Consider the following 16,020-nt stretch of genomic DNA (forward strand, 5'->3'; position numbering starts at 1 on the left):
AGTGAGTAAAAACTTCCTATTAATTTTGCTTGTTTTAAGACTTAAGGCTGAGATCGTGGCAGGTAATTTCCCAAGAGCTACTTCTTCCAAAGTTTTCCTCCTTCACTTTGTCATCCCTACAAAAGCCATTTTTGTCCTTTTATTGATCTGGAAACTTAAAGCATAAATATTTGACTTTATCAAGAGACACTCGTGTGCTCAAGTTATCCAGAATCCTTAAATACATCTGACATGACCATGCAGGCCAGACACTCTAAATTTTATTCTGTATTTATTTTCCAGTTACTTAGTTGCCTTAAGATGTTGCTTACATAGAAGGGAATAAAACATTAAAGGTTTATTATCATGGAGAATACTCTTAAATTTTTTCTTATTCAGAGCAGGTTAATCAGTTCCACCCTAAGAAGCTATGTTGAAGGTATAAATTCAGATTTGACTAACATTTATTAAGCACCATCCAAATGCCAGACAGTTTACTACTGGATTTTAATAAACTATATTTTAATATATATAATATTTTAATAATATATATGTATCTTTGGGTGGTGAAGCTAATAGTAATCTTAGCTATATTTATTTAGAGTTTACCTGGTACTGGGCACTGTGCTAGCAGTTTTGCCTATATTGCCTTATTTAATCTGCACGGTAACCTTATGAGGTGGATGCTGTCAAATCCAATCTCACCATTGCGGAACCTGTGGTCAAGAGGAGTGAGGTAATGTTCTCAAGTTTATGTGGCAAGGGAGTTGGGGCCACTGTGCTTCAGAAGGTGGAGCAGCCAGCATTCCAGCGCAGTTCTCCTGGGACTCCTTTCTCTATACTGTGAGGTGATGGTGCTTCAGAGCAGGCAAATCTGCCTCGTTGGCCGGTTGTTGCTTCTACTTGACCTGTTAGCCTCAAGTGAGCTTTGGTGCCTATTTCTGATGGTACCATTTCTGCTAACGTGTAAAGCGGAGGATTCATGGGGTAGTTCCTGGTGCCAGGTCACTAGAGGATAAAGAAGAACAGCCTTAAACAGTACAGTTGATATGCTCTACATAGGAGGTTTATATCATTGATGTGTGTATATCACCTCCTTTTTCTCCTCGTAGCTCCTGCAGCTTGTTCTTTCTCTAGATCTCTCATTAAACACAAAGACTAAAAGCCAGCTTAAGGTGGAAAAGTCACAGACACATTTTTTTCTTTTTTTAGTATTTATTTTATTGACAATTGATTTACAATGTTGTGTTAATTTCTCCTGTACAGCAAAGTGGTTCTGTTATACATATATATACATTCTTTTTCATATTCTTTTCCATTATGGATATTGAGTATAGTTCCCTGTGCTATACAGTTGGACCTTGTTGCTTATCCATTCTCTATATAATAGTTTGCATCTGCTAATCCCAAACTCCTGAGCCTTCCCTCCCCCACTCCCCCTCTCCCTTCTCAACCACAAGTCTGTTCTCTGTGTCTGTTTCTGTTTCATAAGTAAGTTAATTTGTGTCATATTTTAGATTCCACATATAAGTGATATCATATGGTATTTGTCTTTTCTCTTTCTGACTTACTTCATTTAGTATGATAATCTTTAGGTCCATTCTTGCTGCAGCAAATGGCATTATTTCATTCTTTTTTATGGCTGAGTAGTATTCCATTGTATATATGTACCACATCTCCTTTTTTTTTTTTGCCATACGCGGGCCTCTCACTGCTGTGGCCTCCCCCGCTGCAGAGCACAGACTCCGGACGCACAGGCTCAGCGGCCATGGCTCACGGGCCTAGCCACTCCACGGCATGTGGGTTCTTCCCAGACTGGGACACGAACCCGCGCCCCCTGCATGGGCAGGCGGACTCTCAACCACTATGCCACCAGGGAAGCCCTGTACCACATCTTCTTTATCCATTCATCTATCAATGAACATTTAGGTTTTTCCATGTCCTGACTATTGTAAATAGTGCTGCAATGAACATTGGGGTGCATGTATATTTTTGAATTATAGTTTTGTCCGGATATTTTCCCAGGAGTGGGATTGCAGGGTCATATGCCAACTCTTATTTTTAGCTATTTGAGGAGCCTCCAAAATGTTTTGCATAGTGGCTGCACCAATTTACACTCCCACCAACAGTGTAGGAAGGTTCCCTTTTCTCCACACCCTCTCCAGCATTTGTTACTTGTAGACTTTTTAATGATGGCCATTCTGACCAGTGTGAGGTGGTACCTCAGTGTAGTTTTGATTTGCATTTCTCTAATAATTAGTGATGTTGAGCTCTTTTCACATGCCTGTTGACCATCGGTATGACAGACACATTTTTAAACATCTAGTACTGTGTTCATTCCTCCATTCCAGAGGATCAGCTAGAATTTGATACACAGAAAGGAGGATCAAGACGTGAAAATCCAAGGAATGTAAAATGATCAACCTGTGTAAATTACCTGAAACCAAGTATGGGACACAGGCTGTCCCAGTGACAGTTGGCTCATTCTAAATTAACCAGGTTCCTAGAGCAAAATGTTTCTTTTCTTCATAAGCCATGGTGCTAAGCAAATAGTGAAGAGACAGGGTGCAGTGTGTTTTGGCTTTTCCATTTCACCGTTCCAGAATCCTAATTAAGGATATTACAGATTCTATACACAAGATCATTCTGCAATTGGTTGACAAAATATTTGCATTGTATGTGTCTGGATCCAAGTGGTGACCAAGGGCTCTTGTAGATCAAGTTTCCAATTGGAATTGATCATTCTCTCTTCTATAGCTTAAAGAAATTTACTTTTAATCTTATTTATGGGCTCTGCCATATCCTGCCAATATGTCTATTTATAGAAGTGCTTGTTTATATATTTATTTGGAAGTCTTTCTCTTGAAGCAGCTACTTATTAAAATAAGTAGGAAAAGTATATACTTCTTACTTTTGTTTTGATACTGGTCTTTTGGGATTTTGAGAGCCAATGTGCATAGCTTGTCTCAGAGGCATACTGAAAAGATGAAAGAAACTTGGATGAGCAAATTGACATGTATCCAGAACTCGAGAGTGGTTACTAAAAGTTCAGATTGGAACTCGTGGTCTTTATTATCTGTCATTCATTTCACAAGGAAAGAGCCTGGAATACCTTCCTCCTCCCTCCTCACTAATTGTTTCACACTAGGCAGAAAAGTGTGTTGCAAAAAGACCTTCACTCTGTTACGACAGGAAGGTCATAAAATTGCATCAAAGAATCTAGCTCAGGAAAGGCAGCTTCCCAGACACCCTCTAAATAGTGCCTTTGATTTCTCATGTGCTGTTTTCCTTCAAATGCTTAGACAGGTCAGACATTTCTATTTACAGTAGAGAGATCCACATCATCTAACGTTGGTGAATCGTTATCTCCCACCTTGAATTCTGTGGCTGCATAAATCATCTTGATTTTGATGAATAGAAATATTGGATAGGAAAAGGAAGAATGATGGACAAGGTTTTGGTACCAGCTCTACTTCTGGTTGACTCTGTAATCCTGGGCAAGAAACCTGGCATATCTTGCCTCAGAGTCCCTTCCAACATAAAACGGGTATAAAAGTATACCTGGGGCTTCCCTGGTGGCACAGTGGTTGAGAGTCCGCCTGCCGATGCAGGGGACACGGGTTCGTGCCCTGGTTCGGGAAGATCCCACATGCCGCGAAGCGGCTGGGCCCGTGAGCCATGGCCGCTGAGCCTGCGCGTCTGGAGCCTGTGCTCCGCAACGGGAGAGGCCACAACAGTGAGAGGCCCGCGTACCGGTAAAAAAAACAAAACAAAGCAGTATACCTGTTTTGTGCTCTTATATGTTGTAAAATGAACAAACGGAATAATGTAAGAAAATGTACTTTAAGCTTTTTAGAACAAAATAGTAAAAAGATTCTAGGTTTTACTACTAATAATTTACTAACATCTTCTTCCTTCAGGGATTTATGTTTTGTCTTACTCTTTGGGCCAAGCATCCTTTATCCTATTTTGATTCTTTCTGTGACCTATAATGAAACACAAAGAATGAGAAAATAGAGTCTGCACGTGTGCTTGTTTTACCGATGAATTAGGGAAGCCCTGGCGGCAGCTAGCAAGAGGTTAAAAGTTTAACAATTCCAGAGCCTTCAAAGATCAGAATGGATTGCAAAAAACTAGGACCGAAGCTAAGTATTTTCTCCCCTTTGGTTTTCCTTATTTCAATTCTTTCGCCTTTATCTGCTGTCATTCATTTGTAGTCATTGAATGACCCCTTTCCTAGCTTCTCTTACTGACAGTAAACAATTGTCTTTCAGCTTTATTGAAGTATAATTGACAAATAAAATTATATTTTAAGCGTACAACATGATGATCTCCTTATGTGTATACATTGTGAAGGGATTCCCACTAATTTAATTAACATATCCATCACCTCACATATTTATTTTGTTTTATTTGGTGAGAACACTTAAGTTTTACTCTCTTAGGAAATTTCAGTTCTATGGTATAGTATTATCAACTGCAGTCACCATGTTATAATTCGATCCTCAGACCTTAGTTCTCTTACAACTGAAAATTTGTACCCTTTTACCGACTCTCTATTTTCCCCACCACCCAACCCCTGGCAACCACCAGACTTTTTTTTTTTTCTAAGATTCCATCTATAAATGATAGCATGCAGTGTTTGGCTTTCCATGTCTGACTTATATCACGTAGCATAATGTCTTCCAGGTTCATCCATGCTTTTGCAAGTGGCAGGATTTCCTTCTTTTTTTTTTTTGCGGTACGCTGGCCTCTCACTGTTGTGGCCTCTCCCGTTGCGGAGCACAGGCTCCAGATGCGCAGGCTCAGTGACCATGGCTCACGGGCCCAGCCGCTCCGCAGCATGTGGGATCTTCCCGGACCGGGGCACGAACCCGTGTCCCCTGCATCGGCAGGCGGACTCTCAACCACTGTGCCACCAGGGAAGCCCTTCTTCTTTTTAAGGTTGAATAATTAACAAATATTTTTGAGTTCCTGTTAGTTAAGTGCCAGACTGGGCAGATTCTGGGAAAAAGCAGTGAACAAGCCATGCCCCTTTTCTTCTTCCCTCAGGAATCTTATATTCTAAATTGAAGCAGTCAAATAAACCTGTTTGTTTCTTCTTAGAAGTTTATATAAGTGAGACCTAAAACATGGCAAACTAAGAAGACAGGCTAGAGGTTTGGGGGCTGGGTTGGGGGGCACTCTGGAACCAAACAATAAGTAGCAATTTGGATGTTAAATGAACTTTGTGAGCCTCAAAGACAAAAACTTGGTAAGTGTTGTTTCATAATATTTCCATAAATGAGGGATAGTCTCTGCATAACAATTTATTTTCTAATACATAAAGCTTCAAATAATAGGAAAAGAGCTTATCCGATAAAGAAAAATCTTGTAATTATAGAATACTTTTTAAATCCTATGTTTTAATTTTAGACTCATAAGTAGAAAGGAAGCAATGAAATATTTCAAAGAGGAGGGTTGGTTTAATAAATAAACTAGGTTCTTCTGCAAGTGACATCTTCATAAATCTACAAATGATGCCAAACTGTATGAAAATAATTTAAAAATTAGATTAAATATTCATGCTTATTATAATAATACATTATATATAATTTATTATTTAGCACTTTTTTGTTTTCACACATTTTGCAAAGATATACTCTCATATGAATTCCAAAGTTCCAAAATCAGCTGATTCTTAATTAGTAAAGCTTCAATTCATGAGATTTGACTGTGTGTGAAGCCAGTGATCAACTTCCTCACTTATTAACAGCCATTTCTTCCACTAGGCAAAATATATTGAGTGCCTTTTAGTAACACAGAAGTGTTGGGTTTTTGTTTTTAAACCTGAAACAAAGTACAATATCATCTCCTTAAATATTTGTCGTTGTTTCTTATCAGATTAGAGCACAAAAGACGTCCAAATTTTTGGTTGTTTTATGTAGGTGAAAGGTGAATACAGTTATAATAAAGAAAAACTTATTGTGCCTTTATGTTGTTATTGAAGACATTTTTTTTAATGCCTAAGCCTGCCTGTTTAGATTCCTAAATATGCATATAGGTCACTTTAATTTTATTTTTACAGTAAAAAATGGTCTTTTGCTTACAGTTAATATCTCCATGTCAAATGATACCACATTGGCTCCTGAAGATTTGCCAACTGTTTCTTCTACTGACGCAGTAAGTGGCTTAGTATTTCAGATCATTTGCATATTGTACACTCTAATAATATTCATAAATGATGTCTCCCACCACTCAGCAAGCCTAGTCTGAACACATATTTAATAGTCAGTGATGGTAGAGGGACAAGAAAAACATTTTCTGTACTCTAGTCAGCTTTTTTTCCTTTTCTTTTTTCTTTTAAACTTAAGTGCACTTAAAGTGCAACATACTTTTCAAACCTTCTCAGGAATTTGACTGTTATGTCCATTAATTGTCACCTTGAAATATTTTCACAAGGAAAAGTGAGCGAAGTTGCAAAGTGATAGCGTAGTATCCTCTCTTTGTTTCTAGTACGATTACGAATTCTTCTGACTACCAGATGGTGCTGTGTTCCCTTCACTGAGGGTGACTGTAGCAGGACACTTCCCGTGTCACTTAGAAAGGACCGTGCCTCTGTCACATGATATCCTTTCCCATGGTTTGTAACCAAGGATCTTTAAGAGACTGGAACTAAGCTTTAAAAATGAACTGTTTAGCATGGAAGGTCGCACACTGGAAGAAGACTTTTGTGTTAGAGAAAAAGGGGAAAGTGCTGTTTCAGACTTGTAATTGTGTTCCTTCTACACTGGATATGGAATCTTACCAAAGAATATCAATCTCTCAGTTATAAAGACAGAACCCATACATAATACTTTGTATTGATCGAGTGCCCATCTCTCAGGAGACCAGAACACTTCTGCAGATATTATATAATCAGTGCCCACAACATCCCTTTCAAAGATGATGCTTTGTATCTTTCCTGGACAACTCTCACTTGACCCTGTTTCTCTCTTGTTTTCATATTCAATGGCTCTCTTGACTTCTTTCCTTACTGTTTTCTCTGACTTTCTCCAAACTTTGCCTCTCTGTTTCTTCCATGTTTGAGAGCGTGTGTGTGTGTATGTGTGTGTGTGTGTGAGAGAGAGAGAGAGAGTGTGTATATGAAAGAGAGTATGTATATGTTTTAAAGGCCACATATAGAAGAGAGTTCAGTTTTCAATCTTCAATCCAGTCAGCCAGCCTAGTGCCTAAAAGGATGTGACTAAAACACAGAGAAAAATACTTCCTTCTAGACTTTTAAGGAATTTAATTAAAATCTAATTAAAAATTTAAAATATATATGTAACTAATTAAAACAGTAAGTTCATTTGCAATAAAAATTAATAAAATACTTCCAATGACTTAAAAAGAGATTGTTTCCTAACTTGTTTTTGTAACTAATCAAGGAAAGCTTTAAAATTAATGAATTTTTTAAGCCCTGTCTTTGGGCAAGTCCTGGAGGGAGTCTAGTAATTGATATGTAATTATAATAAGATGTCACTGTAAGATTCATGGAAAACAAATGGAAGTTGTGGTTGACTTCTGGTACGACCATGACAGAGGACATAAAGGCACAATAATGATGATAATTTAGCTACCATTTATAAAGCATCTACAAGAGACCAGGTGTTTTATACATATTATCATCATTATAAACCTTAATATGTATTGTAATCATTAACACAACCTACTGGGCATAATTATCTCCATTTTATAAGTGAGAGCAACTGAAGCTCCAGAAGGTAAATAACCTTTCTTGCTCTAGGTCACATAGCGATAAGTTAGTGGAACAAAGACTGAACTGAAGTTTGGATGGTTCCACGACCTGTGCTATTGCTAATGCACCATGATGCTTCAGTGTTTGCAAATTGGAATGTTTACTATTGTTTACTTTTTTAGTTCCTATGAATGCTCTATACTCCAGGGCAGCAGTCCCCTCATGTGTGTATCAGTTGCACCCCTTAATTAAAATGTTAAGTTGCTATGTCCAGCACCTCGAGAGAAGAAATTAGGGAAAAATATGTAATGTGTGTGTATGTAATTATAAAGGACCACTTTTATTCTGTTATTTATTTCTCCTTTTCTCTCTGTATCTATTCCTTTACGTATACTTTGCATAAACACACACACACACATATATGTGATCCAAAAATGAGTGTTAGAGAGGTAATACGATTTATTATCATCACTTATAGCACCTACTATTGAGCACCTACTAGGGGCCAGGCTCTTTACATTAATTGTTTATAATCCTCACAATACCTGTGTGAGTTACGACGTTACCTGTATTTTATAGATGAAACGGAGGCTTATAAAGGTTAGCTGACTTTCCAAAGGCCGTATGACCAGTATATAGTAAAACCAGAATTTGACTCAGGGCCTTCTGACTCCAAAATCTGCATATTTCCATTCTTTGGGGAAGCAGAATAGCATGTCCTGTAGAAGGATTTACAGATACTTAGTTCTCATGTCAGACTGGTTGCAAACACAGTGCCCCACTACTTTAAAAACAGGCTGTGGAACCTTCGCAGCTTCCCATCTATAAAATGGTGATGATAAGAGTATTCCCTCAAAGATGCTAGAAGAGCCAGATTAATAAATAGGCAAAACTTCGCAGAGTGGCTGACACATACTTGTCTCTCAGTCAATGTTAGGTACTGTTTTTATTCTATTTAGGTGTTCTTATCATTCTACTGGGCCGTTTGGCACCAAAACTCAGGTTGGTGGAGAGAAGAAGTTGAAAGCCACGGCTTCTGACCACCTACTGGGTCCTCTGTGTGTTTGGCCACACTAGCTCAGTTCCCCTGAGCCTTTCCTAAGACCTACAGTCAGCAGGACTTTATTTCCTTCTTTTCATTTGGCCATAATTAGATCATGAAAGAAGGTGCTGTAAGAGTGACATGCAGCCCCTGGGCACCCATGAGACGCCCTCTCACAAGGCCCTAAGAACATCCTGTCAGAGGAAGGAAGGTCTTTTCTTTTCAGCTTCATTAGTATGAAGACAAGCTTTCTTCTTCCTTGTGGTATGGGTTTGTTTTCTGGGGGAAACAGCAGGAAAAACGGGGCATGAGAGCATTTAGACAGAAGTTAGAACTCAAGAATAACCACCCTTCAAGATAAAAGCCAGATTTTCCATTATTTGCATTTATTGTTGGAATCATTGTGTCTTTAAATCTTCTCACCTTCATCAGTTTTCCCATTGATTTCTCACTTCAGCCTGCAAAACACAGCTCTTTAAAAGGGCTCTGTAAATCTTTGAGACCAGCCACAGCTTATCCACACTGTATCTAAGCAATTAGTGTTGAGATTTGCTGGCTTCCACTTACCAGCTCTTAGAGGGAGAGAACAGATTTCAAAATCTAATATCAGAAGCTTCTCTTCTGAAGATGTGATAGAATGGATCGGTTAGTATTTGTCTTTCATGTTAGATTCCTTTTTGTTTTCGTTTTTTATTAAATTGAGTCATACCTTAAAAGACACAGTTCTTATGTGCTCATTGCAATGAGTTTTGACAAGTTTTTACCTCATGTAACCACCACACAAAACAAGATATAGAACATTTCCATCATCCCAGAAAGTGCTATGAAATGCTCTATTTCCTGTTTTATGCCCCAGCTTTTTGAGCCTTGGGAGATCTTTCTTTGCCAAACTGCTCTGCCCCCTGCCCCCGCCACCTTCAGAGGGCAGATGCCTTAGCCCTTTCAGAAGTAGCTGAATGCCACGGAGGGCTTTCTCTCTGCTCTCCTGCCCTGCTTCCCATCTTAGGAAAGTGGCTTTCTTGCATTTGATAGAGACTCTGTGTCTAAGAGGGGTTTCTCTCAGCTCTTCTGTTGAATCTCCAGGCTTTTCTGAACTATGTGCATTTGACAAAGACCATTAGAAAGTTTGCTGGGTGGACGGACGGACACAGGCTTTGTCAACACCTGAGACTCCACAGAATTCCAACGTGTCACCCCAGACTATAGGCAACCATTAAAAATTCATTAAAGATTTGGCTTATTTCTCCATCCCTCCATCTACAGTGCATTTATCTTCCACCTGCTACTCCGCCAGGGATGAGGCGGCCATGGATCTATCTCTTCTCTCCTATGAAGGTCTTGTAACTTTGGAATTTAGTTTATTTAGGTTTCTTTGCATCCTCATCTCACTGGTGGAATTTTTTAAACTATGATTTTATAGCTTATCCTGCTTGCTTTTATTGTTAGGTTGGGACAACTAACAGTCTCCTGTAACTTTCTATATCTTAATCATAAGTAAGCAACCAATTAGTTTTGGTATTTCACAACAGTATATATAACTACAGTCACAGCTCACATACATCCTGTAGACCATAAAGTAAGATTGCAGATCACTGCAAGTCTGGCTTACCCACTGCAGGGAAAAAGTCCTAAATGAGTACATTAACCACTTAACCTTGAGACTTTTATTTGTAGCATTACCCTCATTTATATATATGTTTGTATATAAATATACGTGTGTGTGTGTTTAAAGGCTTATATTTTACCAGTTGATACTCAAAGAGAGCAATGTAGACTCTTTAATTTTTATTTTTGAATTTTTTTGCTTATTGTATTACCCAATGAAGCATATCATGATAGTCTACATGGAGATGCTGTTAACAGGCCTAAGGCCTAAGGCCTGTTACAGTCTCATAAACACTGCTTGGCAGTCAGACATGGAAGTAAAAGTGCTGTGATTTGATGTACCTTCAGGGTGATTCTAGGAGCTAACATTCATTTTCATGGGAAATGGAATGTCATATTAATCTTCTTGTGCATAGCATCCTTGTGATTTTCTCTCATTAAGAAAGTGAAGTGCAAAAACGATTCTGTCCTTAAATCTCTTTAAAGAGTACATGTTCCTACTTTTAAAAATATTACGGAAAATTTTAAACATGCACTAAAATAGAATAGTACAATAAATCCTCATATGTACACATCACCTAGCTTCAATGACTGTCAAAATTTTTCCCACTGCCTCTCATATATCCCCCACTTTTGTCTTTGCGGAGACTACTATGGTGTTTTAAATTTTAAAATTAATCCTTCAGTATACATTTTACTTTTAAGATTTATAAACATATTCACTCAATACAAATAGGGTCATCCTCTAGAAAATGAGATCCATAAAAATAGGTGGAAATTTCTTTTCATGAGATTGACCTCAGTTAAGACCATCAGCAACTTGGTCCCATTTCCTTTGCACCTTTTTTCTCACTACCCATTTACACAGACACTCTGCTCTGGTCCACTCACTGTGAGTTCCTCCTCATGGTGAGCATTCAATAAGTGGTGCCTAAAGGACTTACTGGATGAGTGAATGAAGCATCATATGTCCCCGAATCCGCATCTTTGCTCATGGTGTCTCTCCATCTAATGCTTTACCTCTTTGTTTCTGCCAATGCAGAAAGAAATATACACCCAAAGTTTGTCACTTTTATTCCCCTCTTCATTGGCTTTTGTTACTCTCTCTGTTATTCCTTTCTAGTTTTGTTGTCCTGCCACACTTCTTCCTACTGCCTTTTGAGTATGAGAGTTCTACAAAGACCAGTTCTTTTTTCAAGGTGCAGTTTAACTTTTGTTTTCCCTGTGCTCAGTGAAATTAATCAGTCCCTCTTCTGATCTAATCATCTCTGTACCATTCATTTAGACACTTGCTTTTGATGCCTTGAATTATTAGTTAATATTTAAGTGGGCATATTTTATTTCTCCAATAAAACTTTGAAAAGTTGTTGTTTTTATTCTTCTTTATTGTTCCCTTAAGGCTTATCTTAGTTAGCCGTGTAATTGGGGCCCAGTGCATTTTCTGTTTACTTTTGGCCACATTTTTCTACTTTCTCTTTTGTTACTCAAAATAGCCTATAGCTAACTGAAATAGCATCACCAGAGTTAGAAAAAAAAATAGGGTCCCGGTTACATTTGAATTTCAGATAAATAATGAACAATTTTTTTAGTGTAAGTATGTCCTACATATTACATAGAACATACTTATACTAAAAATATTATTCACTGTTTATTTGAAACTCATATGTAACTGGGAATACTGGATTTTACCTGATGATCTAAATTGAACATTTTTTTTACTTTAGTTTTATTCTCCAGATAGAAAGAGTAGATACACTGATAGATATCTTCCTTAAATATGTCAAATATTTGTGTCTTGATGAGTGATTTCATTCATTCAATTAACAAACATTTCTTTTGGCGCCTGCTGTATCCTAAATTGAATTCTTCCCCTGTCTTTGCTCTTCTTTCTTATTTTTTGGTGACACACAGTCCCTTTGGTCTGCAGGCGTTATACATTTGTCATTTCTGGCTTTTACCCATCCTGTCAAAAGAGGCCAAATCCTTGTCAATCTCCCTTTCTCTCTCTGCATCTTAATCTTTCACCTTCCTTCCTCCATTCTTGTTTTTCCCAGCACCCCCTTTTTCCTTCCATACCCATAACTGGGTTCTTTCTCATCCACCACAAGCATCTCAAAAGTCTTCGCCAGCCCTAAAGAACTTGCCTTGATCCTGTAATGCTCACATGCTCTAGCCTTTCCTTTTGTTACTTTATTTCTTAAAAATTGTCTGGAATTGCCATTTCAGTTTTTCATCCTCACATATTTCTCAACTCATTTCCCTTATTCGAACTCCCCTCAAGAAATTACCAAAAATATTCTAGTCACAAAAAAAACAATGAAAATAAATCAATGGATTTTGTTCAGTCTTCATCCCTCGTTATCATTTCTGCAACATTAGACCCTTATCAACCCTCCCCCACATACTACTATTTTCTCGTCCTTTGATTTTCAACACTGTGATTGTACTTTTCCTTTTACCCATCACTCTCAAAGTCTTTTGTGGTGTTTTTACTTCTATTGCAGGTACCCTAGATGTTTTACACTCGTTTCTTCTAGCACACTTTCCCTTTGTAGTTTTATTAAATTTTATTACTCCAGTGATCAGCTCTTTGCAGCTGACTCCTTAGTCGATGTCCCCAAACTTGACATCTCTCCTAGATGCAGGTCACCAGACCCATTGGACATCTCTCTGAGCATTTGCACCTTATAACACTGATGGTCTCATTGAAGGGAGCTACACTGTGCTTGCAATAGGAGGTTAGAAACATCATGAGAATTAGAGATGATGTGCTATGACAGTTCTGACAGGCAAAGAGGACTTCTGAGATTATATTCCCAACTGTTTTGTTATTAAAGTTCTGATTTAATCACTTAAATCCTGTGCATAGACTTTTGAGATAAAGATCAAAGCCATAGAGAAATGAGAATCACCTATAAGGAGTAAAGGACAGAGCGGCGAGATAAAAGTCTCCTGCATTAAGCTCAGAGGAGACAATGGTCGCTTGAACAAGAGTGTTAGCCATAGTTATGGGTGAGATGTGATGTATTCTAATATAAAGTCTTCACCATAATGTGACTTGCGAGAAAGAAAAGAATTAACAATGACTTCAAGTTTTCTGTTCTTAGAATCGAGGAGGATAAAGTTGCCATTAACAGAAATGGGCAAGACCCTAGGGGGAGCAGGTTTGAGGAAGATTAGGAGTTAGTTTTTGAACATGGTTAAGTTTAACATGCCTCTGAGGATGTAAGTACGGATGTAGAATAGTTTACTAAGAAGTAGGTACAAAATGATTAATCTTTCTCTGAACTGGAGAACATTTGCTGAGAGATTAAGAAATCACTGTTAATCTGAAAGCAGGAAGTTGCTCTTAGAGTGAATGAAAATTGGAGTGTGGTTGAAATACACAGAGAATGTCGTATTAGGAGGACAGAATTATCTCAGTTATAACAACACGAAGGCAGTACTTCTGAAGCTTCTTTGCATCACTGCCTCCTTTGAGGTTCTAATGAAATCTTTGGTCGCTCTTCCCAGATAAATGTACATACACACAATGTTTTACATATTTCAGCGGATTGAGGGATTTCTTTCTTCTTCATGTCACTTGACATCTACGCTGGATGTGTCCAGCACAGTATTGCCTTCTTTCAGGAACCAGTGTTATTTGGTTGTACATTTTCCACCATGACTTACTGAACTGTAAACAGAGTGGTTTTCACGTGAAGGATACTATTCACTTTAGAGCATTTTCCAAAGTTAGGAGCACAGTGATCTTCATGGTACTCTTTTGCAGCTATTTAAGTAAAAAGTCCTATTTGTAGTTGCACAGGAAAGTGAAGTTACTTTTTTCTGTGTTCCAACTGAGTGGTGATAGAGTTGAGATTGAAACCCATGAGGGTATTTTCCCAGTCGGCTGCTTTGATACATGTTCAGTATTTCCATGAACTAAAGAAGAATCATTTATATCTTTTTGCTTATTCTATGACTGAATTACAAATGATCAAAACCAGAATTACTTACAGTGAATCAACCAGCATCACAAACACTATTCATGAAATAATAAGTATAAAAGGCTGCCAAACAAAAATGTGTAATGTACTATTCTGATGAAATCATGAGATTTTTATTTAGTACAATAATGTAAAGTAACATAGGAGTCCTAGACAAGAGAGTAAACCACAGTAGGCACACTTTTGCTATGAAGAACCAGATAGTAAATATTTTAGGATTTGTGTGTCAGTCTCTGCTGAAATTACTCAGTGCTGCAGCTGTAGCAAAAAGCAGCCATGAACAGTGTGTAAATGAATGAGCATGGCTGTGTTTCAATAAAACTTTATTTACAGAAACAGGTAGCGGGTTGTATTTGGCCAGTGAAATGTTGTTTACTAAGTCCTAGATTAAACTACTCATGGTAATTTTAGGTAACTTTTTAATAAGAGATGGGTAGATAGATAAACAGATAGGTAGATAGATAATTCTGCTCAGCACTGGCCTCCCTCCAGGGTTCACCTACTTTGCTTTAAAGCTGCTGACCTAAGGCTGCCTACATAGAAAACTTCTTGTGTCCACGAACATGGAGTAGATTTAAGTTTATTGAATGCAGAAGCTACACTTAGAACTTCTCTGTATCAGCACCCAGCCCAGAATGGAGCTCAAAATGATTAGTTGAATAATCGCCCCAGTCAGTGGAATAAGTTGACCTATCTGGACCTTTCTCCATTCTCATCCTTACGTTAACCTATCTGGACCTTTCTCCATTCTCATCCTTACTTCACGTCACATGCTCCTAACCTGTCGTTAGAGAACTCGGTGTGAAGAGAGCACAGCCTGGAGCAAAGAGTGCTGTCCGTGAAGATGATGACAATTTTTAAAATTGAAGTACAGTTAATTTACAGTGTTGTGTTAGTTTCAGGTGTTCAGCAAAGTGATTCAGTTATACATATGTATACAAATCTATTCTTTTTCAGATTCTTTTCCATTATAGGCTATTACAAGATACTGAATATAGTTCCCTGTGCTATACAGTAGGTCCTTGTTGTTTATGTATTTTAAATATAGTAGGGTGTATCTGTTAATCTCAGACTCCTCTCAGACTGAGCTAGGATTCCAGAGAGATGAGTCAGGAGCTGCTTTGCGGTAGGCAGGGACGTTGAGAGACAGAGAGACTCAAGGCCTCCTAACCGTGTAAAGGCAGAATAGCTCAGTTTTGTCCATTTTAATTATTGGGGTCCTGGGTAAATTTTAAATGAAAAAGATGTTTCACTGATGATAAAAATTTAAAAACCATTAGCTTCTAGCAAGTGGCAACTTGTATCAGCGCAGTTTTTGTTGTTTTTAATGTTTCCTTTACTTAGGTAAGGCAAAATTGACCTCTGAAGCAAAAGATGTTATTTCTACGCAGAAGTATCTGTTTCATAGATAACAAAATGAGATATGTGATAGTAAAAATTATATAAATTGATATATGTGATGATTAAATCATAAGCTAATTATCTAACACTCTACTTTTCATCTTTACTTATGTACATCATTAATAATGAGTCATGCTTGGTCTTAATGTTTAGTTTACGATATGGATTTTGCCTGAAGTTTTACAGAATTAAGATTCATTGATACCAGCTTATGCAGAATAGTAACACTGAAATAACACAAATAATATAGATGTCTTTTCAGTGATATTTAAGTAGAATTATTT

At 37.8% G+C, this 16,020-nt stretch overlaps 1 protein-coding gene across 3 annotated transcripts in view; it reads left to right on the forward strand.

Annotated features, from left to right (window-relative positions):
- Positions 1-16,020, forward strand: part of SLC4A4 (solute carrier family 4 member 4) — a 353,735-nt gene that overhangs the window by 280,196 nt on the left and 57,519 nt on the right. For all 3 annotated transcript variants that reach the window (XM_027087718.1, XM_027087719.1, XM_027087720.1), the window contains one exon: positions 6,071-6,141. In XM_027087718.1, coding sequence (XP_026943519.1) covers positions 6,071-6,141 — 71 coding nt within the window. The remainder of the gene's footprint in view (positions 1-6,070; positions 6,142-16,020) is intronic.

The sequence above is a fragment of the Aethalodelphis obliquidens genome, unplaced genomic scaffold (genome assembly GCF_003676395.1).
Source record: "Aethalodelphis obliquidens isolate GAN/ISIS:26980383/991018 unplaced genomic scaffold, ASM367639v1 scaffold59, whole genome shotgun sequence".
NCBI lineage: Eukaryota > Metazoa > Chordata > Mammalia > Artiodactyla > Delphinidae > Aethalodelphis > Aethalodelphis obliquidens.